At 41.0% G+C, this 23,612-nt stretch overlaps 1 protein-coding gene across 1 annotated transcript in view; it reads right to left on the bottom strand.

Moving 5' to 3' along the window:
• The window catches only part of MRTFA (myocardin related transcription factor A), a 48,504-nt gene extending 33,737 nt beyond the window's left edge, over window positions 1–14,767 (bottom strand). The window contains exon 1 of the mRNA XM_061450746.1: window positions 13,951–14,767. Within this exon, the coding sequence (XP_061306730.1) occupies window positions 13,951–14,077 (127 nt within the window). The 5' untranslated portion in view covers window positions 14,078–14,767. The remainder of the gene's footprint in view (window positions 1–13,950) is intronic.
• Window positions 14,768–23,612: the final 8,845 nt, after the last annotated feature.

Genomic DNA, 23,612 nt, shown 5'->3' with positions numbered 1-23,612 from the left:
CTTAAAAATAATTTTCAAATTAAGAATAAATCAGGTCACACAAAGGAGAGTATATGCCTGCAGGCTTGAAAGTAAGTTCCATACTGGTACCCTTCTATTCACCTCTTTCATTCAACTTATGACACAGTCTGTGTAACATTCTGAGGGCTTTGTATGCCTGTCTGATTTTCCTACTTGAAATTGAGCATTATTTATTTCACAAATAAGAAAAATTCTGAAATACAAAGTTTGAACAACATTTTTGTATCTCTAATAAACTGTTCCAAGAATTAATAAAATATTCCAGAGAAATGTGGGAGCTGGTATAAAGGGCTGCAGTCAGCAGTTTAAGAGGAGGGGTAGAGAACTGAAGAGGGGCAGTGCTCTAAGAGACAAATAACATCAAGGTACAGCTACTATCAACAGAGTTACACTGGCAGTGAGCTACAGCAAGTCATGATTTTTTTTTTTTTCCTCTTGTCATAAAACTGCCTTAATAGAGAGACCATAGATCTATTCCAAGACCAGAGCTTACTTCTGCCTACTAATGGCTGGTGGCAGCTCACAGCAGTATATGCTTAATACATACAGAGGCTGCATGCATATGAATGCTTTCAGGACACTTAACTCTAGTCATAGTCCAGGGGTGCAGCAGTAGTAGGCAGTAGCAAGAACAAATATTTACAATGAGCTAAGTTGTTTTTTGCAGCTCGTCATCTAAATCTGCATTGGCATGCCTGCCCTTCCACATACATCTCTGAAAGCCCTTCTATTTCTAAACCACACTTGGAGTTCAACAGTGTGACTAGACCTACTACAAAAAACCTAGACTACAGCCTCTGCATCTCAGCACTTTAAGAGAAAACAAAATACAATCTCATTTTATGACTATGTCACATACCAGGACAGGTTTATGACCAAAAAAAAATTCTTAAATATTCTGCATTTGTTTCTTGAAAGCTCATGAAAAGAAGCAAACAGCTTTGAACTGCAGCCTGTGCTGAGGCTCTACGCATGTCATATTGAATACAGACTTACTGCCAAAGGGACTCTGCTCACATCTCTACAAAACCTTTTTTTCTCAGGAATCCCAAGTGCTACTCAAGGTTGTCCAACCAAAGTAATGATTAAGCACAGCCATATGGTGGATTACAACAGAGACAGCACAAGCAGCAGTGCAGAACAGGAAGGGAGGAAGGCTGTTGTAGCCAAATGAAACCCTATAGAGGAGCTGAGGGAGGCAGAACTCCCTGGAATCTGGCCTGGGATACCCATGCAAAAAAGGCAAGCACAAGACAAAAAACACATATTAACTAGTTAGTCTGTATGCTCAGACATGATTTATCGATTTTTTAAATTCAGTGAAAGCAGTTTGCTTGACAGAGACATTAATCCTTGCAACCCAATCAATAAGCCATGCGATTAGAAAGAGAAACTACCAAAGAACAAGTGAAATTAGCCTAACTTCATTATCTAAGCTGAGGAAAGTGCAAGCGTAAGTAAAATCAGCAAAAAGCAAACTAGGCACTCTATGCTTATAAGGGGTCATGGTCATTTCTTTGTACACTGTTCAGCACCTCTGCATAACCCATTTGAAAGTCCTGTGCTACAGCATCCACTTAACTCCACAAGAAAGCATGAATACAGTATAAGCTGGCATGGAAACCTGCCAGTTAGTTCATAACTCCTCTACCTTTCAGTAGCAATGGAGATTTTTTAAGAGAATTTTCACTGGCCTAGCACTGAGCAGGTCTGACTGGGTTTACTTTGTGAAGGTCAAAGACCACTGCCCAAGGAAACATGGCACTAGGCCACCATTTGCAGCTCACACGTATTTTTCAGTCTTTCATACGTGTGTATAACACCATTAGATGAAACCAACAGCCTATATGGAACCAACTTAATTATAATATGCAGCCATAAAAGACAACTTTGACAACATGGGATATTGCTGAACAAAATCATCACAGCTGTTTGTGGAGAACTGGGGCCTCTAACTGAAATGTCATAGTGCCATGTAACTACTGCTCTGACGGGTGAAGCCACCTTTCCACTTACCACTTGGCCAGCAGCAGCCCTTCCAATTACATTGAGAAGGTAATTTTTTCCTAGTTTCTGATTAAATAGTCACATTTGACCAGTATCAATGCCAAATTCAGCTTTGGAATATGCAGCACATCAGCCATTGTTTTAATTGTTTCAATTATATCCTACATTTATGACTGAGTTCAGCTCCTTGGAGACGTGGTGTAAAAACCCTTCCCTCACACTAAAACTGGTTTGTGAGCATTTTTCAGCTATGCCTGCTTACAAAACAAATGTTGACTCCCATTAGCCATTTCATGCTTCAGCAAGAAGCCAGATTAGATTCTAGTTCATACACCAGCAAGGGCAACATCTGCTAAACTCCAGTTGCAACACCTTTCTATACAGAAGCAGCAAAAGGCAGTTAGGATTACCAAATCTTTTGTAGCATATACAAGATGCTGTAAGAAAAATTCAACTCTCATCATTTGTGATCAATGAGCGAGTGAGTATACAGTGGTCAAAATTAATTTTGAAAATAACTCAAATTCCTGAGGTGGATGACATATTTTCAGAGCTGCGTTTTAATGGCGCCATCAAAAACACCCCCCATATCACATAGAATGTGCTAGAATGGGGTTACCAACAAAGAAAAGCCAACTTTTCGTGCCCTTTTTAAAGGCAATTTTTTGAGCCTAACAGCATTTTAATCCACTAACTGCTGATGGGGAATACATGCTGGCTTTGCATTTAAGCAGACTGTGCAGTTAACAGAGAAGCATTTAAGTGAAACAGACTGTAAATGACACCCAAACTGCAGGGATTATACGACAGTTTGCTACCCTGAGAAGGGGATGCCAAAAAATCATGTCCCTCTGTGGGGTGAAGGAGAAGCAGCGGATACACTGCTGATCCTCACAATTTGCAAGCATCCACTGCATTGTTTGTATAGCAGCCATACAGCTGTATTCATCTCAATGCATTTTACAGAACAGCTTGGAGCAAGCCTGGGCAAAAGGACAGTTAAGCAGAAATTTATTTATTTACTATTTGAGACTATCTCACATTCCACTACCTCTTTTCTCTACTGCAGCTGCTATTAAAATGCAGGCAGTTTCCCCAGCTCTTCCTTAGCAACCATACTACAGAGAAAATGGAGTTTGAGAGGGTAAAGAACAGAAAGAGAATTTGTTTTGGTCTCTTAAAACTGTTACAAGAACCTTTCACACTAGAGGCAAAAGCCACTTGTTTATATTCATGCTGTGGTCTTCTCTTTGTGAGAAGTAGGATTGGGATGATTGTCCCTACACCCAAAGAGGAGGTCTGCGGAGCAGATCCTGAACAGGAAACAAACCAGGACCAGGAGTGGTTCCCTACTGCAGGTCACATGAATGATGAAAGTGAATTTCTTGAAAGAAATCTTAGCAGAAATTTGCATGTTCTGCTGCAATAGGTTTAGATGTGCAGGTGTCTCACACCAGTTTGAGGAGCACTGATAAACTCCTTACCCAGCTATGTCCAACAGAGATGACTGCAGGTACAAAGCCAAACAGGAGGTTTAATAGAAAAAGCCACACAGCTGCATCCAAGGCAGATCCAGCAGAGAGGACTTGAAACTTTTTCATGATCACCTTTTATTTCTTATCTTCTTAGTAAGTTTTTGAGAGCATTAACAGTTTGTACATGCAAGAACAGGGGTATAGTTCTGCCTGATGTAGGCCTAAAACCTCTATCAAGAGACCCTTAAAAACTGAGTAGATCTTTCACCTCCAAAACAACTTTCAAAATATTTCACAGTAGATGTGCTAGTAATAATTCCAGGTTGTCATGTGATCACATAATACCAGGGTTGTTTTTCTCCATCCAGCAATTCCAAAAGCCTTTAGACTCTCAAATGCCCAGAAGCTTTTAAGAGCAGCTGAAAAGTACAGAAAACTATACAGAGCAACTGGTCATTCAGGGGAAGTTTAGATTGGATATAAGGAGGAAATTCTTTCCTGTTAGGGTGGTGAGGCACTGGCATAGGGTGCCCAGGGAGGCTGTGAATGCCCCATCCCTGGCAGTGTTCAAGACTAGGTTGGATGAGGCCTTGGGTGATATGGTTTAGTGTGAGGTGTCCCTGCCCATGGCAGGGGGGGTTGGAACTGGATGATCTTAAGGTCCTTTCCAACCCTAACTATTCTATGATTCTATGATTTAAGAATACAAAAAGTGGAAGAAGAGAGAAAATTAACTGACTCATCCTCAGGACACGAAGGGCTTGTTTCTGGATAAAATCACACTCTTCAAAGCTTCTACAGCTCAGAATGCTCTTGGGTCATACAAAATCATTGACATGACATACAGCTTATGACACGGGCATGACACACGCCCGCTGACAGACAAGATGTACTGTCTATATGACTGTGTTCCAGGAGACTAGTTTTGACTACTGGAAACAAAAAAGAACCCAAGGCACAGGTCAATAGCACCTTTTTGCTGGGACAATGCTGCTGGAAGAGAAATGTGAAATAGGAATTATTTTTTCTAAATGTTCTCAAAGGATGATGCCATAGTTGAATGTATTCTCTTTTAACAAGCCAATGTTATGAGGCATTAAATAGCTCTCTTAGTGGAGACAGATAAATACAGATTCTTTGATACGGGTAATTTAGCTGAATCAAAGATCTCAACCTACAGAAGAGGCTGGTCCCCAAAGAATATAGAATCAGAAGCAAATACACAATCAAAAGCCAAAGGATCTACTTCCATCCTCATATATTACCGAAATGTTGCTGGCTCACACCAGTTTTGTCTTCTTTAATACTAAACTTTTTAAATCAAATAAATGTATTCCTCTTAGTACACAGGTCTTTCCATTGAATGCATAAAAGCCCACTCTTATAATGAAATCTTACTACATCTAGTAGTTCATTTCAGCAGTCACTGAAACTGTTAAAACAGGACTTTAAGAAATTAACCTGAAATACATCTATAACCTGGTATATTTAGTAAGATATGCAACATGAAAAAAAGCTTGTTAACAGGAAAAGCTGGTTTGCTTTCTGAGCAGGGTACTGATTCTTATAAAACCATTTTGCCTCAGTAATACTGGTTAGATGAAAACTAAGCATGTGAATAACTAGGCACATACCCATATCTATGGAATTTGGCTACCAAGCATGACTCAAACAAGATGACCTATAACAAAATGCCTAGGTGGAAAGGTGGAAAGGTCTATCTAAAATTGATGCACCAGTATCATAACAGTAAGTATTAGCTGTAATCAGCACTTGCTGATGCCATCTATATCCATTGTTACTACTTATAGCTGGAAGAGGAGCTTTGAGGGGAGGGGGAAACAGGGAAAATTTCCCAACTCCCTGTGTAAACTTGAGTCACAGACTACTGATTTATACATTTCCATGAAACAATGAACAAGGAGGAACTAACACTGCCCTTAACCACTTTGCAGGGAAGACCCTGGGAAGAAATGCTCCCAGATAATTTAATATGATGTGGCAGATGGGAACAAATGAAGGAAAAAGAAGGAATGGGTAGATATAACCAAATAATCAGATCTACAGCTGTATACTAATGTGACAGTACAAAAGGCAAGATACAAGCGAAAAACAAGTTTGAACCTTTTTCATTTTTTTGCTAGTAAAAAAAGAGGTATCTCTGCCTGTAACAAGAAAGAGCTCCAACCTTTTAATTTTCGTTACAGATGAGACATAAGAGTTGTTTATATTTGTTCTGAAAAATTATATAGAAAAAAAAGAAAAAAAAACCATGTTTGAAGATACATCAGAATCTGAACAATTTTTCATTTTATTTAAACCTCTGAGTTCAAGGGATAGTATGTTTTTGTGTGCTTCTGATAAGCAGAAAAATATCAAGTCTTGAGACAGTGCCCAGATACATCCATAAAACACATGACTGGACATGTTTATAATACTAAAATTGATGTGGAAATCCTTGAATGCCTCTTCCATCAATAAGAGACATGGCCTAATATTTTTCCTTCATAACTCACCTCCCATACTGCAATTTCTGCTACAGCACAGTGCTCCAGCGTACTAACAGCCTCTCACATCAAGGCCAAAAACTTCCTCAAATATTTCTCAGAGACTGTGTTGTTGGCCCAGTAATTCAGCCTTCCACCTGCCACATGGCACCCTCTGCAGATAGAAGAGTTCCCTCCACAGAAATCATCTAATGGTCAAGAAACCACAGAACTTCTGTGGTAACAGCTGGGACACCTTGACATATGAGCTCTGTTTCTGGGTTTCCCACTTAAACGTGGAATAATTCTGTATTTCCAAGACCATTTCAGATTCTTAACCATCTAAAGATGTGTGGTTTACTGAAACTAAATGCAAATGGGAGCAAATGTGTTTTTCCACAAATGGTAGAAAAAAGGACTCAGAAGTATGCAAATTTAAACACAAAACCAGAAGTTCTTTAGAAGAAGTAATTAACCAGTTACATAGGAAACCTGGAAAGCTGGCCCTTCTCATTTTAATTTAGCTAGCTTGAGAATCAGCCAGCTTCAGCCAGTTGATTGTGCTGACAGTTATTTCAAGAGACACAGAACAAAAGTAGTTTTGCCCAACATGCATATTATATGCAAAATAAAGAATCAGCATTGTCTATCCAGTTAGCATTCCTGCCATGAGCTTCTGTGTGAGCCCCAGCATCCTCTCTTAGCAAGCATTTCAGGTGGATGTGACAAGGAATTACATTTCTTTAATTCATGGTAGTGAGAAACATCTTTGCTGTTTTCCCAAAGACTGCGAAGAACACATGCCACAGTCATGGCATCTGAGGTTCAAATAAAGATCCCAGCCTTGGTACTGCAACAGTCTGGTACCTTCTTTATAGTTTAAGGACAATTTTATTACAATCCCATTTCTACTTGTAAAAAATTTACAAGCTATGGCCATCATATCCCTGTACATTAAAAAACAGTTCTTTCACAGCAGCCCAGTATTCCTATTACATACAAAATTCTGATCCCCAGAATTCCTATTACATGCAAAAATGCACATCAAATTCCCTCAAACTCTTTTAAACTCTGATCATACAACACTGACCTACTACTTTTTACTTTCTCTTTGGATATTTACTTTCTCTCAAAACTCTGAACTAAAGATCTCCAGGATGAACTTTCTTGGGTTTTTCCACAAGGGAAGATCCACAGCATTGAAAACAAATTCAGCTATGAGGCTTAATGTGGTTCTTAAGTGCTATCATAGCTATAAATATCTAAATAATATAATTCTGTGTAACAGGTCAATCAGCAAACTAAAAAAACCCAGAAGCCCAGAATGGCCTGCATGACCACTGACTTCAGACTGGTGGACAAATTCTGCAGATGTTTAAAATGCTACTGCTGGCTCACTCCTCTAACTGAAGGACACAGAGGAGACCGCCGGCAGCAGCAGGTACTCCCATACTCACTGCATGCAGTGGTTCTCTCCAACTGCTAACAGAGGTAGGCTTTTGCTAATATACTGAACAAAAGCAAGTGAAGGGCAGACTCATTTCCTTTCTGTTGCTCCCTCCAGCAGAAACACAAGGGAGATAGCTACGTGGTGACTATGTTTGCAACCTCTGTAGTTAGATTCACTGTCACATGTCAGTCCTGAAGATACAATCCTCATTTTAAACTGCCTGCAGTCAATGTGACAGCTATTATTAGCAGCAGTAAAAGAAGTCTCTTAGTGAGGCACAAAGGTACTACTAGCTTAGCATCTACTTCTAAAATGTTGTCTTCCACTTCTGAAAAGGGACAATCTGACATCGGAGCATGAAAAATGGTGTGAACTGCAAGCAGGCATAGAAGAGCTTTCACCTGTAAGTATAACACAGAAACAGGCATGAAAGTGCAGGAAAGTGAAAGTGAAGAAAAAGAGCATTAGAAAGAGCACTCACTAAAATAAGCAAGAAAACCCCACAGCTGTTTGCAAGGACAGGTAACATGCTGCTTGTAATACTGACCAAAACACTCAAAGGGATTGCGTACATCCTGGTTTCCAGCACTGCTGTGAAATTTGCAGAGATGAGTAATCAAAGAACAGAGCCACTGCCACATTCAAGTCCTACAAAAAAACACCACTACAGTCTCCATGCCGTTAATACTAGAGGAACACGTAGCAGCATTAAGCTGGGGAAACTTCACACAAAGAAAGTCTGAAGCAGATCTCTTCCTTCTGTCACCCAGAGAGTACCACTCAGACCCGCCTCCAATGTTTGTGCCCTGGCAAGTGTTTCAGTGAAGAAGGTTACTAAACAGATGTTAAATGTGCAGCAGAGACGTTATGGAAAATACCCTCAGAATGGTGTCAGACCCATGAGCTGTCTTTGGGAATGGAGACCATGGAATGCGATCTTTATAAGCATTGCTGCAACAGATGATCCCTGGACCTACTATGGAGAAAAATCCATTATGGGCACTTCCACCGAAAACTTTCAAACAGGATTGGGGTTTTGTTGTTTGTTTTTTTTTCCAAAATATTTTCTTTACAGCTGTTTACTTCTGAAAGGTATGAAAATAAGATTGTCCAGAAAGCCTGGATTTCACTAATTTTCACCGTCAATTTTGGAAAGAATCCATGTCTGAAAGCAATATATCCCCGTCCTTATTACTGACTTTCTTTCACATTTCTTGTTAGCTTCATCGGCTTTGTTTTCTTGGAAGAACACTTACTATATTACATACATAATGAACTTTGACAGTAGGTCACCTCCACAGCTCTTCTACCCACCTGATAAGCAAAAACCATTTTGTAGTTCTTACTAGTAATCGACATTTGGAATGTACTTCAGCTATTGTAGGTAAGCTCTTCATTTGGAGAGATAATAGATAAGTAAATTTTACATACCGCCAGGAAAAAATACTGTATCTACTTCCACTAGCCTAGATAAAAGAAAACCATGAGTTTTGTTCCAGGTTAATGCCATTCAGCAGATTATGCATCCACTTACAGGCCCACTGCAAGAAAAAAAAAAGACGATTTTCCCTATAGGCTCTCTGCATGTTTTCATTTGGTAAACCTAAGCTATGTCAGGACCCATATCCCATTTTCTACCACAGGCTGCAGAGGTTCTTGCCAAGAAATGTGCTGCTTTAACATTTTGGATCAAAATTTATTGATGCAGCAGGTGACAAAATTAGTAATTCAATGCTCAGAAAAGACTGGGTAGATGGGAGTTGACTCACGAAAGGGAAGACCTAAGCAGGCACTTATTTTTGGTACAGATATTCGATAAGTGTTGATCAATGACTTGCAGGTGTGACAGAACACTGAAAAATCTGAGGTGACTACTGACAGACCTTACAGATGATAGAAGTACCAAGATAAGATTTACACAGGCAACCTGATGTGGATCCAAAAACATGAGCAGAAACCACAACTGTCATTGACCCTTATCTTCTTTAGGCAGGAGAGTCACACTGACATCTGTCTGGCAAAGACTTTGAACAAGCATGTTAACTGCAGAAGTTGTTTCTGGATGCAAAACAGGCAATCTGAGCTTAACTATCCTAGTTCTGCTTTCAAAAAGGCATCTGCTTTTCAGTTCCAGGGAAACATCAGTCATTTGTTGTTTAAAAGTATAAATACAGATATTTTCTTCTAAAAAAAATTAACAGCAGCTAATTATCAAATAATGAATAATTAAAAAGCCACACAAGTTTTTCCAAGCTTTATTAATATGTTTCCCAGTTGCTGGCATTACCACTACCCAAGCATCACTGCCACTGAATATGAAGCTCAGCTCAACTGTGAAAAAAATTCAGTTGGCAGAACAGGAAAGTACTTACTGCAGATTTTACTTGGTATCATTACTAGTTCAAAGCATTGCCTGCATAAATGCTATTGACAGCTGTACTCATCACACCACACCCAGTTTCTATTCTTTTTGTTTTCTGCATGTGTTGAGTCCTTACATCTTCTTGCTCCTGCAGACCTGAATCCACAACTCTTTCTGCATTAGTTTGTGCTAAAGAAAGTATTATAGTAATTGGTTTTTGACAAATAGATCACAGTGTGGCAAATAAGCCAGCCTTTCTCTGTCCCTCTCTTCCTCTTCCTCCTCCTCCTCCCGTTCCCAGAATGAAAATAGCTAGGGCTAAAGCAACAGCTGGGGATCATTACACTGACAGGAATAGTTCAGTAAACTCCAAGAGAGAAAAACATGTCATATCCAAAAAACCAAAAACACATTAAGGCAGCAGGACTCCAGGGATAATGCTGACTCTCCTTCCACTGATAAGGACTGACTTATAAAAGCCCTGGTCATTCAGTGTTAGACCTTTTCCTAAGCTTCCCACTCATGTCATAAAGTTAGCAAATACCCTGAAACACCTCTACTTTTCCCAGTTGAACGAGGCACACTGGGAATTAAGCAGAACTAAATTTAAATTGCTGTCTTACTGCCAACTTTGATCCACCTCACATTAATATATCATTATCTTTCCCTCATAGCACCACCTAACTTTTAAGCGTAGTCACAGTCACTGTGCCACACATTTGCAAACACTAGTTGCAGCACGAGGCTACGTATGTCTGGTGCACCTCTGGATTTGCCACAGGAAGTGCCAGCAGACTGGTTTTTATGTCTTTCCATATCAGAGCACTATTCATATAAATAATTCTGAATTGTGGGTCATATCTGGCCATAATACGGAGATGCGTCTGTTACATTTTGTGACTGTTTTCTGACCTGCATTACCCATGCATTTGCACGAGACACTGCTTTGACATCCCCCACAGTACCTTCCTGTCCACTCTGAAGTAGAAAGACACAGACCAACCTTTACAGGAAAAGGTCACCCTACGCTCCTGTGCAGGTGCCTCAGAGGCAGGGGCTGCTCTCTTGCTGGGGATCTCCTTGGTGTGGAAAGCTTCCAAGTCTACTCATGCAGGTTCTTCTGCCCTCTACTGGAAGAGGAATGGCCACTGACCAGCTCTAACTGGTCAGTGGCATTTGTGACAATAAGGTCTAGGTCACTCATGAAGAAAGCTGTATGTTAACAACACTTGCATGACTCTTGATCTCTTCAAAGTACTGAACAGATATTAATAGTTTAATCAAAGGCTAAGCTAACTCAAATTACCTGCCATTTGCTGTGGACTAAGAATGTGCACACAGCTACAGCAGATCGGATGGCATGCAGGAACTTGTTCGTGTGTCTGGCCCCTGAGACACAAATCTTGGAAAAAGACAGGTGAGTTTCAGTGTCACCCCCTGAGTCACACTGAACATTTTTTAAGGGAGGACTTGACCCAAAAAAGTGTTTCATTTAAGAGCAATGAATGAAGGACAGAAGTGGAAAAGTTGGAATTTACTGTTGAAATTTACTTGTGGAAGTACTTAATTCTAAGCTAGACTCACATGAATGCTAACTGGTTTTTAAGCAGCTTTCTGCAATTCTCTCTTTGTATCTCCTATGAGGGGCTATCACACTGTTGTGTTGACTGGTCTAGAAACTGCAAACTGGGCTCTGGTATTTAAAAACTAAATCATTCCAAGGCATTCTTGAATAGAAAACATGTTTATAGATTCCTGAATTCTAGGAATTTTACAAATAACTGCCCCAACACATACTTTTAAAAATACAAGCATATGTTTTTTGACTTCCCCATGTCAAATCCATTTCTGTGTGGAAAAGATCACCAGTTCCCAAACTTCAATGTCCAGTCCCAATTTAAAAAAAAAAATTATAAATCAGATTTAGGAGGCCATCTGTTTTCTAGAAGCAAGGAAATAAAACAAAGTCTGTTCCAGGCAGCTGCTTCTCATGAGATTCATTAAGGTATGAGCACTGTCGGTGTAATACAAACATCCCTTATTTGCCTGGCTTTATTAAAAGGAGAAAGTAGACCAGCACTAATTCACCTGTGTGTGGTAAAGAGTGAGGAAGATGTCCCAACTGATAACAAAACTAAGCCGTCCCATTTTTAGGGTACTACAATCATTATAGTTTCAGCTGAATGCTAATTCTGGACTTGAAGAGCTTCCTTAAGGTTTCACACGACTGCATCTGCTTCTCCGCTGCCTGAAGATTCGGCTCTGGAAAACACAGTGCACACTACAGCATAAATACAACAGGCACCCCAAGACTGCAGGAGACTTGAATGGAGCAAAGGGTTATTCTTTTCTCTTCTGAAATGAAAGACGCTGGAAGAATCTATTTCTCTTCCCTACCTTTCATTTGGCAGCTGGTATAAAGCCGCTTTCCTCATCACATAGAGTACCATGCATTAGACATAGGGTAGGCTGATGATATTGCTAGACTTTGCAGAGTCAACACAGCTTTTTCAATACTCAGAATTATACAAGAATTCAATTACCTTAATTCACTTCAACTTGAGACACCCACAAACATTTTTTGTAATAATGAAAGTATGACAGAATTGCATTTTTGTAGTTCCACATGTTATCCCCCTGTAGAGCCTGTGGATAGTGACTGCAGGGACTGGATAAAAGTTGTATCCTGGCACATCCAAATGCAGAGTGCTCACCTTCTGTGAAAATTAATGCCTTGCAAATACAAGACAGACCCAAGTTCTGACTTCTTTTATTTGGTTTGTTTTTTTCTTCTGAAGATTGATGTGCTGCAGTTCTTTGCCTCCCGAGCAAAATAATCTGGGAATACTGCCTATACCAATGGATTTATAACTCCCAAACTTGACTTTGAGGACTGTGACTTCAGTTTTCTTTTCTTTTTCCATATTTGTTCAACAAACAGCATTCCAATGGGAAAAAAAAAAAAAAGAGAAAAAGAAAAAAAGAAAAAAGGCAAGTATATTTTAAAAATCTAATAACAAACTAATGCTTGATATATATTAAAGAGGCTTGGTAGGGGAAGTGACAATAGCGGGTAGAAACTTAACAGTTTTGTTTGGCAGCCTCAGCAGGCCTGGAGCTGCATACGAGAGAAAAATCTTCTAAACACAATCATCTTCCACACACTGGCTATCTTTCCACAACAAACACTGCCTTATTTTATCTGGCTTTCTGTCCTCAACTCCTACCACCCTTTACTTTTCTGTCCCAAATGCCACTGAAAGCAATTTTCCACTCGTTTCAGTTCACAGTACTTGGAGCTGAAATTCCCTATCACCTTATTCCTGAGGCCACTGAGCTCAAGATCCTGGTTCACTCCTGCAAGTTTCCATTCAAATTTCACCTGTAGCTAGATGGACCCAGTGTTCCTGACAAAACATGAATCTTGTTATATTTGCCACTGGCATTTTATTATGTTCTGCCATTCTTCTCTGCGATCTTTTCCAGGTTCCTGTTTGTTGCTATTTATTATGCTGCACACTATGAATGGACCACTGTCTGTTTTCATCTTCGCTTTCTTCTTCAATTCTTCCAGATCTTCTTCCTCATAGATATCACTCCCTTAAATCTGACCTCCAACTATCCATATAATGTTTCAGAATTGTCATACCCCCATTGAAAATCACATGTATCTGCAGGAGAATACCATTAACTAAAACAGAATCACACTTACATATACACACCCCACTCCTTTCACATTCTCCAAACACCACCACACTGAAACTTATGATATTCTATTTCCTTCAAGGCAGAGTTGCCACTCCAGAACAAGCCTTTACACCTTTAATGAAGCAGCCTTAAAACATTGCTCACAAGAGCCCTATAGACACAGAGGAGAGGAAGAAATTTAAATTCTGAAATTAAAACTTCCAAATGCAAGTGGAATTGTCCCAAGGTCCAGCACTGCAAGTCACTACATACAGAGCTCCAACCTTGTCCAGTGACATGCTTATGAGCGCGCTCGGGGACAACAGGTCACAGGAGTCAGTGGGAAACCCATAATCTGGACTACTGCCCAGAAAAGAAAAAGCAGGCAGGTTCAATATGCAAACAAATAAACCACAAACTAATTATACAATGTCTACAACAAAGAAAGCAGAGCCTGCTAACCTTCTCGTAAACTGTGGTATGAATCTTGATACGTGCTTGAATAGCTCTTCCCTTGCTTTGACACAGTCTCTGCAAGCGGCACAATCCCAACATAGGCAGGCTGCAGTGTCTTGGCTTTATCCAACATATTAGAGGAAATCCCTGGACCTGAAGACAGATGCTGTAACACAGGAGGCGTCCCAGGATAGTGGAAGGGGTGCTTAATCCTCACAAGAAACCCTTACCTCAGTCCCTCTCTACCAGGTTTCAGTCACTGCACCAAGTGGTAAAGTGAACCAAAAAAATCAGTTTACTGCTAGATTCCAAGGCTGTGATTGCATAGGAACAGAGAGGTACTTGAGGCACAGACAAATCCTGACAGCCAACATCTAAAGATTAAAATCAGCACGGCTCTTGGCAAAACTTTTCTTCCTACTATCTCAAAGCTCAGTCAGAAACGCCACTGTTTCAGCAAGCGGCTATAAGCATTCAGGATCCCAGTATGCAGAGCAGTGCTTATCAACAGATGCGTGGACTCCTTCATGGGGCCACTTGCAGTAAGAGCCAACCTCATTTACCCAAAATAGTGAACAGTTGGTTTCTCTGCTCACACTACAGACACCTGCCAGACAGGCACTGTCATGTGATTGAGCACTACCCTCTCTGCACCTCCCAACTGTAAGCACGCCGTACACACAGCTAGGAGAACACCACCACCCCTGGTGCACAAGCCATGCTGCTTTTTCTCCCTTCCTGATCAAACAGGAAATAGCATTTTATCTGTGGAGAAAACTAAACGAATAATCTGAGAAACAGAATTCTTACATGCATTTGCTCTGAGAACACATACAGGTGACAGCAGGATACTTCTGTACAAGCACACATTCTCGCCTCACCTTTTCTTAAATCCTTTCTCTCTACCTAGTAGAAACACCTACCTGAAGATAATCAGCAGCACCCAATCAATAAGCTTCTACTACAAGCACTGCAACTTCAAAATCTGTACTTGCATTGAGGCATTTGTCTCACGTAGAGCTTATTTCATGTGTATCATGAACAGATGCCATAGGGTTGGCAAACTTTGGTTATACATATTGTCCAGCACAGTACTAGAATTGGAAGTGGCCAGAAAAAATGTCATGCTCTATCTGAGCAACAGCCAGGAGATACTTTCACCAGTACAATTGATGGCATTGTTGGTTTTTAATGTCGCTAAGCATGTCTCATAAAAGATGCAAAAATAAAAGAGTTGTCCAGTGAATACACATATCTGAAAAAATGTATTCTGGCATCTTTACAGAAAAAAAAATGATGAACAGAAATTTTTGTCATCCTGCAAGCCGGAAACAAAGACAGCCACATCGACATCACAAAAATAAAAAAGGTGAATACTCTAAACAGTATAGAAACAGTCTCCATTTCATCTTCTGTCCCTGCCCCTGTCCCCAGTCAAGACAAAAATTTCTCATCCCCAAATAGTTTGGGAGGTATCCAAGTCACTTTACAAAGCAAGGCTGGAATAACAACCACAAGGAAAAAAAGTCATTAATAACAAAGCTAATCTCTAGGAAAAGTGGTGTTCAACCAAATCTTAAAAGCATGACTTCAACTCTGCCATAGGTTGCACTAGTGGAACAGAACAATCTAACGTGTTTAAGTTAAAAACTAAAAACTAATATACAGAATTTTACATGTTTACTAAATAATGATGCTAGATGGCACCAGTGACATTTCTGAGTACCTTCAACAGTACTCTTCTTACTTCGACGTGTTCAACCTTCACTCAGGAAAGAATCCAAACTCTAAAGTTCCTGAGGGTAAAAAAATACCTTGGGTGACAAGATCTGTAATGAGGTTATTCCTAAATTACCAACATATACTCAACACAAACTCTCAAGCTTAAATTTAGGATTTGTAAAAGTCAGGTAAAGATTCAGTTTCACAATGAACTTTGGCCAATAAGGTCAAATTACTGTATAAATAGATGAGCTCATTTTTGTGTGAGCATTAGCAGTTGTGACTGTGGAAAGTTGCCTTCGGAAGCTGACCTGGCAAACCACAAGGGTGCTAAAGCCAGGATGAAGGAGAATAGAAAGAAACACACTGTCCAGATCTCCTCTTTCAGTAGCAGCACAAAACTGCACATTGGATCAGATCTGGTACTCTGTGCAGACAGGTCCCACAATTACCACAATGACTAAAGAGCAACTACCCTGTGCCAGACTGAATCTTACTTTTTCTGGCAATCAATGCGCCATCTGGATGGTAGAAATGACAAGATTCAGCTACAGAGGTCAAAGACTACTATTACTTTGCCAACCTGAAAGAGGCACCAAGTAGCTAATAATACATGAAATATACTGCCAGTTGGGCAATTTGATCATATAACCAATCCTCTGCTGCTATAATTGACAACTGCAACTTGATGAAGATTTGATCCTCTCTTTTATTTGCTGAGTAAGATATTCTAAAATTTTGTCCTTCAGCATCAAATTTGTCCTACAGTGTTATCTGGTGTCTAAAAGAAGTAGCAGTTATTCTAAACCCCAAAAAGTTGGGTCAGAACACTCCGAAAAGGACTTGGATAATGTCCTCCATGCTGTATGAAGACAAACTCCACGGGGCCCACGTTGGAGGGTATCTTCAACAGACAAGCAAGCACTTGCAGGATACCTCCTTGCAAAAAATGGATTCTGATAGATGGGTAAACAGCAAGAGCAAACTGTCTTGCAAAAAACACTGACACTACTGCCAGATGTTGATGAGCATCAAAAAGTTAAACTAAAGTTTAATTTGTTTTGTTGGATCCTGATGTACTGATAAGAGATCTGAAAGTCTGATCAGTGATCACATGGGCAGAAATAGCAATGCACTGTAAGAAGTAAGGCCTGATGAGTAACTTTGATACTTTGGAAATCAGCAAGGGAGATGGGAAAATCTGTTTCACAGCTGAGGTAGGATTTCCAACAACAGATTCAGATGCTTAACCACTCCAGAAAATAGGATCAACCCACACCAATGCAATGTCCAACATTCCATGTCTTGCACAACATTCACCCTGGAATTGGCACCAGTGCTGTTGGCAGAAAGATCACCTTTACCAACAGGACCTAGACATTTGCCACAGATTTCTGGTTTGGAAAACATTGGGCCCTGTATTTATAATCTGTCCATGAGACACCCGCTGAGTCTTACATCCTTTGACTTTCAAGTATGAAATGAGATACAGACTATGGGGATGTATTTTTCCTTCAGTTGCTGCATTACTACTTACACCCTCATACAGAAATACAAAGAAACATCAGGTGTGCAGATGCTGCTGGTGGTTCTGAGGCCTGGTACGCACAGAATGCAATACTTGCATTTTAATGTCAGTTCTAATTAGTTACTATTTTGAACTAATGTGAATGAATTCATTAACTTTTTCTTCTCTCATTTTTCTATCCTCAAAAGCCAAGGCAGCATATAAGCAGCAGCTTTTTCAAATTCCCATTCTATGCTAGAAGAGAAATATGGAAGAGTGAGCCACCGCCAGCGTAAGTTCTAAAACCCTGCTGTAGGTATTTGACCTTTATATTCCAAGAGCACAGAAAAATTTGCCTGTGCAAAGTTAGCATCAGAACTGTAAGGTGCTACAGCTTAAAGATTTGTACCATCAAAAGGATCACTACTAATTCACCTTCTCTTTCCCTTCTGCCAGCCATGGAGTTCTATCGTACCAAAGAATCATAGAGTCACAGAATAGTTAGGGTTGGAAAGGACCTTAAGATCATCTAGTTCCAACCCCCCTCCCATAGGCAGGGACACCTTTCACTAGACGATGTCACCCAAGGCTTTGTCCAACCTGGCCTTGAACACCGCCAGGGATGGAGCATTCACAACTTCCCTGGGCAACCCATTCCAGTGCCTCACCACCCTCACAGTAAAGAGTTTCCTCCTTATATCCAATCTAAACTTCCCCTGTTTAAGTTTTAACCTGTTACCCCTTGTCCTACCACTACAGTTCCTAATGAAGAGTCCCTCTCCAGCATCCTTGTAGGCCCCCTTCAGATACTGGAAGGCTGCTATGAGGTCTCCATGCAGCCTTCTCTTCTCCAGGCTGAACAGCCCCAACTTCCTCAGCCTGTCTTCATACGGGAGGTGCTCAAGCCCCCTGATCATCCTCGTGGTCCTCCTCTGGACTTGTTCCAACAGTTCCATGTCCTTTTTATGTTGAGGACACCAGAACTGCACACAAAACTCCAAGTGAGGCCTCACAAGAGCAGAGTAGAGGGGCAGGACCATCTCCTTTGACCTGCTGGTCACGCTCCTTTTGATGCAGCCCAGGATACGGTTGGCTTTCTGGGCTGCGAGCGCACACTGCAGCTGGCTCATGTTCATTTTCTCATCAACCAACATCCCCAAGCCCTTCTCCACAGGGCTGCTCTGAATCTCTTCTCTGCCCAACCTGTAGCTGTGACTGGGATTGCTCCAACCCAGGCGTAGGACCTTGCACTTGGCATGGTTAAGCTTCGTAAGGTTGGCATCTGCCCACCTCACAAGTGTGTCAAGGTCCCCACGGATGGCATTCCTGCCCTTCAGCCTATCAACTGAACTACACAGCTTGGTGTCATCGGCAAACTTGCTGAGGGCACACTCAATCCCACTGTCCATGTCAGCGACAAAGATGTTAAACAAGACCGGTCCCAACACCAATTCCTGAGGGACACCACTCGTTACTGGTCTCCAGCTGGACATTGAGCCATTGACCACAACTCTTTGCGTGCAGTCATCCAGCCAGTTCTTTATCCACTGAGTGGTTCACCTATCAAATTGATGTCTCACCGATTTAGAGACAAGGATGTTGTGTGGGTCAGTGTCAAACACTTTGCACAAGTCCAGGAGGATGACATCAACTGCTCTACCCTGTCCATCAGTTCTGTAGCCCCATCATAGAAGGCCACCACATTGGTCAGGCAGGATTTCCCCTTAGTGAAGCCATGCTGGCTGTCACCAAGCACCTTGTTGATTTTCGTGTTCCTTAGCATGCCTTCCAGGAGAATCTGCTCCAAGATTTTGCCAGGCACAGAAGTGAGACTGACTGGTCTGTAATTCCTTCGGAACTCCCCAATACGAATTATCCTCCTTAATACCAATTCTGACATTTATATGGTATCTTAATGAGCCAATGCAACCTACCAAACACCAATGTGGGATGAGCACCACAGCTGGTGGCTGGTGAACACAGCTGAAAAGGGAGAGAAGTCTTGACATAGGCTAGACTTCGGATAAACTCAGCTAATGTTTTGTAACAGAGAATTGCATCATTAGTTTTACCCCACAAAAATAAAGTATTCTTTACATTCAAGCTAATGAGCAGAGAGCAAATGTGCTTAAAACATCCCACACAAACTTACAATGTGTATGTTTTTCCTCCTTCCACCTCCAGTCCTCCTTGCAGCTTAATTCAGGTTCTGTGTCTGTCTTACCCCAATAATAAACTCAGATGACATAATGCCTGCAAGGATCTGCATGCACACAGTGTAGTGATGAAATATAAACAATGCACTGCTAAAAAATGACAAACAGCTGGAATATATGCTTACTCTGACAATATAAGAAAGATCTCTGTAGAGGTCTAAGCCAGATGAACCCTCAGGAAGAAATATGAACCCACTATATTTAAGATCTGTCTCTGATATTTCTAGCAAGCAGCTAAAAGCTGGAAAAATAACAGAATGCTGCACCTACACCGCTGTAAACCTTTGATGTCTTATGACTCTCTTCATTTTATCCTTCAAAAACAAATAGAGACTTATGGCACACTGACACTTGTGTCACTTACTTTTTCTCAGCTAAGGATCACATTATATGTAATGTGAGTTTGCTTTGCATATTCCCAGGATCCTGCCTCCCACCAACAGTGACCTTGAGAAAGGGGTAGAAACTTCAAGCTGGGAGCACTGTGCATTCTTGGTTCTCTAGTTCTCAGAAAGAGGCTGAAGCTTATTCTTGCTCTTATCTCTTCAACTAGCTGATGATAGCTTGCTCTGCCAGTCAGCATTCAGAAAACTCCTAGACATGACAGGTAGCCAAAGGTAAACAACCATGCAGATGTAAAAAAAGGCAACAGCAGCAGGGATGCCTGAGAAGCTGGACCTTTGCCGTAGCTTCTGAGCGGCTCTTCAGTCCCCCAACCCACTCTGGGATATACCACCACCCCCACTTTTGGCAAGTTGGCTGTCATTGAGCTGTAAGTACTGTGAGTTGAAAGCACAAAAATAGCTGCTGCACAGGCTGGAAAACCTATCAGATGATGTCAAGGCGCGTTTTGAGCCCTCCCTCCAACCCCCCCCCCCCCCCCCCCACTTCCTTTCCTATGTCACTTTCTCATTACCTCACTGTCTCTAATTCTGAAAGTGCTTCTCTCTGCATCTTTCAGCTGCCAGCATGAACTTTACACAGCAGCTAGAGCCAATTCAACCCCCCAGCACATCTATAAACTCTGCCACCCACCCCATTCCTTGGGATTCAGCCAAGATGTCACTTTGCCTTTCCCTGAAAACATGCACATGAAATCCATGATCCCTATCTACAAAACGCACAAGAAGAATCAGTTCAGCTCAAGGAATGCAATGCTGATCTGCATTTTATTAACTCTGCAGATAAGCAGTTTCCAACGAGCAAGGCAAGTCAACATTATAAGTGAGGTGTGGAGAAACAGCAGCCATGATGTCCCATACCCTTCTTCCTAACATACCGAGTCACTCAGCCCTGCCACTCATCCAGGGTCTGCAGACCTGAGGAGGAAGGAGAAGAATGAAGCCAAAACCTTTGCTTTTCCGATCTCTCCTCTCCCCAAAGCAAAAACTCACTTGGTCAAGTGTTGTTGGCCAAAGATCATCTGCAAAACAACTACAGAAATATTGCTACAAGGGCAAAAAAGAGGGGAAGGAGAGAGAGGAAGGGAAGCAGAGATGTTGGGCCACTTATGGTTCATGCCTCTCCTCCTCCTCCATCCTTTCAGGACCTGTGGTACTGGGGAAGCTGAGGTGATAAAGAGAAGGAAATGGTCCAGAAGTCTTCCTACTCAGGATCATATGAAAAAAAAACATTATGCAGCACATGCTCCTAGCATTACTATATGGCAGTACACCCACTCAGAACACATCATCTACACAGCCAAAGAAAGCGGTGCAGCTTTTAAAGACAAGTTAATTAAATTCACCTTTTGGTTTTAGCTTGGGGTTTTTTTTTGAGTTGGATTTTCTTTTGCAAACTGCTGGCAACAGTTCTGTCAGTGTGGTCCTCTAGAAAGCTGCACATACACCCCTTGACTACAAAATGGTGTTGCTTATTAAGAGATTTCCATCCAAGATAAGAAATGCAACTAGCTGCTGGATTTCTCTGGCTAATGTAGTGGAAGGACTCTGCCCACAACAGAAGAGGGCAGAATGAAAGCAGAGGAATTAAGAGAAGGAAGTTTTATATCTGAACAACCACAGTCCACTGTGCATATAGCCCAAAAAAACCCAAGCAAGTAAGTTAAAAACCCATGCCCCAACACATTTATTTTTACCATTTTGCTTGATAAATTCTGTTTAGATGGAAAGACTGTTGCATACCTCTCTATAGTGCGAAGTTACTAGCCCTTCGTCAAGTTACCATCCCCTGCTGAGCCCCCAGTTGTTGATTGTATGAATGCTCTCACTCTGTTCCAGTGCAAAGTTAGAAAGATTATCTCACATTACCTTTGCTAAGCCAACAAGCTTCACAGTGAGAACTTACACATCAAGTATGACAAGTCAAATGTGGAGCGGGTATCTCCAAGAGGACTTAACTGAGAGCTGCTCCAGCTGGAATTGCAACAGAATTCCCCTGTATTCATTTTGTTCAGCTATTAACGATCTTGCTCTAAAATAATTACTTAAGACCAAAGGAAGTAAGAGTTACAGTTCCTTGCTCTTACCTAAGAGTCATAGCTTACCTGTTATAAAAAAAGTCAAAGGTTTCAAGCCAGAGACAGTCACCCAAGATTCAACAATCTGAATCTTACCAGCCTTCCCACCTACAGTTAGGTCTGCTAATTCACCCACATGCACCCCAAATAACTTTAATGACTCCAGGGGTAGGCAGATGTTCTTCAACACATGCAGATGTGCATTTCCCCACTCCCACAACTGCACACAGGCAGAACATCCAGAAGTGCAGGAAGACTGACATGTAAGTAAGTATATACTATGCCCAGTGAAGAATAAGCAAGAGAACAGACTTCTCAAAACATTTCCTCTTGTAGGTATTCAAGGCTTCAATTTAAACCACTATGAACAAGTGAAAACAGCAAAACCCAAAACATTTGGTTTCGCTATCAAGAGAATGAAAAAAGATGAAGTTCTGGCCAGATCAAGTGGGGTAGTGAGCAGAGCAGAGTGAAAAAGGAGGCAATCTGAATTTGTCTTAAAACACCCATTTCTTTTTAGAATGGGATAATTGGGAAAAGATGGGAGAAAGAAACCCTTCCCCTCATGCTAAGGCATGTCTAAGAGTCTGAGAAGTTACATCACTAATTCCTGTGGTTGTGGAGCAAAGATATCCCACACTTCTCCCTCCCACATCTTTTTCAGCTCCTGGCAATGAAAGGTTTTGTCTCTATCAAACCCTCCCCTGCTGCACAAATGTGCTACCTGCAAGTACTTGGAAATGCAGTCTATTTTTAAACTACCTAAGCAAGCGAGGAAACAGCCAGACTGCACTCAGTGTTTATGCACTGCTTGTGAAAGGATTAGCAAACCCTTAATTTTCTTCTCAGTTCATACTAGCAGAACAGCTACCAAGTATACCCTCACTACAGGATTGAGACTTTGCCCAGAAAGCTCCTGTTGCTTCTCCAGATACATCAGTAATAGGACAATAACAACATTGTTGAGGCACAATATGACAATTATCCTTGGTTAATCTGATACAAAACTGCAATCCCAAAATCTAGATTTTTATTAGTCTCTATTTACCCTTTATGGTTGCAGAAGACTTCTCAACTGCACTAATGGAGGTGTAATTCTAAAAAGACCATAAAGCATCCCATTCATTTAATGTTAGTAGTCAATGTTATTAATTTCAGATGTGGGGTTTTTTAACTGTTAATTTCTCTCTAAAAATGGTTCAAGTACTTTGTCACAGTCAGGCAGTAATAAAGGCTTGGATGACATCAAGTAGGAGATGGAAGTTGTACGCAACTTCTAAGCCAATTCTGTGTTTAGCTGTCACTGAAAGTGGTAGTCTCTTTTTCCATTGTCACAGATGCTCATCTCGCCCCATGGCAAGAAACAGCTATTGTCAGGATTATTTGAGACAGGAAATAATTGCATCCTTGGAATGCAAAATTCAGTTCTTGCATTGCCAAAGGTCTATAAATCACCCCAATGTCAAATGCTCTAACTCCTCATTTAGTGCTGAAACTCAACTACTCTCTGGGTAGATGCCAATCTCAAGCTTTCATGGCAGCTTCAACAACTGAATTTATGTTTCCAATATAAAAGGTATAGGACGTTTGAGTTTTAATCTTTAGCTACAACATAAAATAAGCCCAAGACAATGTCAAGGAACACAACCATTTAATCTCATTGAACAGACTGTACTGATTCTTTAAAGTGCTTTAAGGACCTAGTATGTACTCATCCCCCACCCACATGTACAGACATTTCAGA

The sequence above is a fragment of the Pezoporus flaviventris genome, unplaced genomic scaffold (genome assembly GCF_033815535.1).
Source record: "Pezoporus flaviventris isolate CSIRO_AGI_PZ_B2104156 unplaced genomic scaffold, CSIRO_AGI_Pfla_v1 ptg000011l, whole genome shotgun sequence".
Lineage (NCBI taxonomy): Eukaryota > Metazoa > Chordata > Aves > Psittaciformes > Psittacidae > Pezoporus > Pezoporus flaviventris.
Note: the sequence above shows the minus strand (reverse complement) of the source record. Positions and strands in the feature narration are given on the sequence as shown.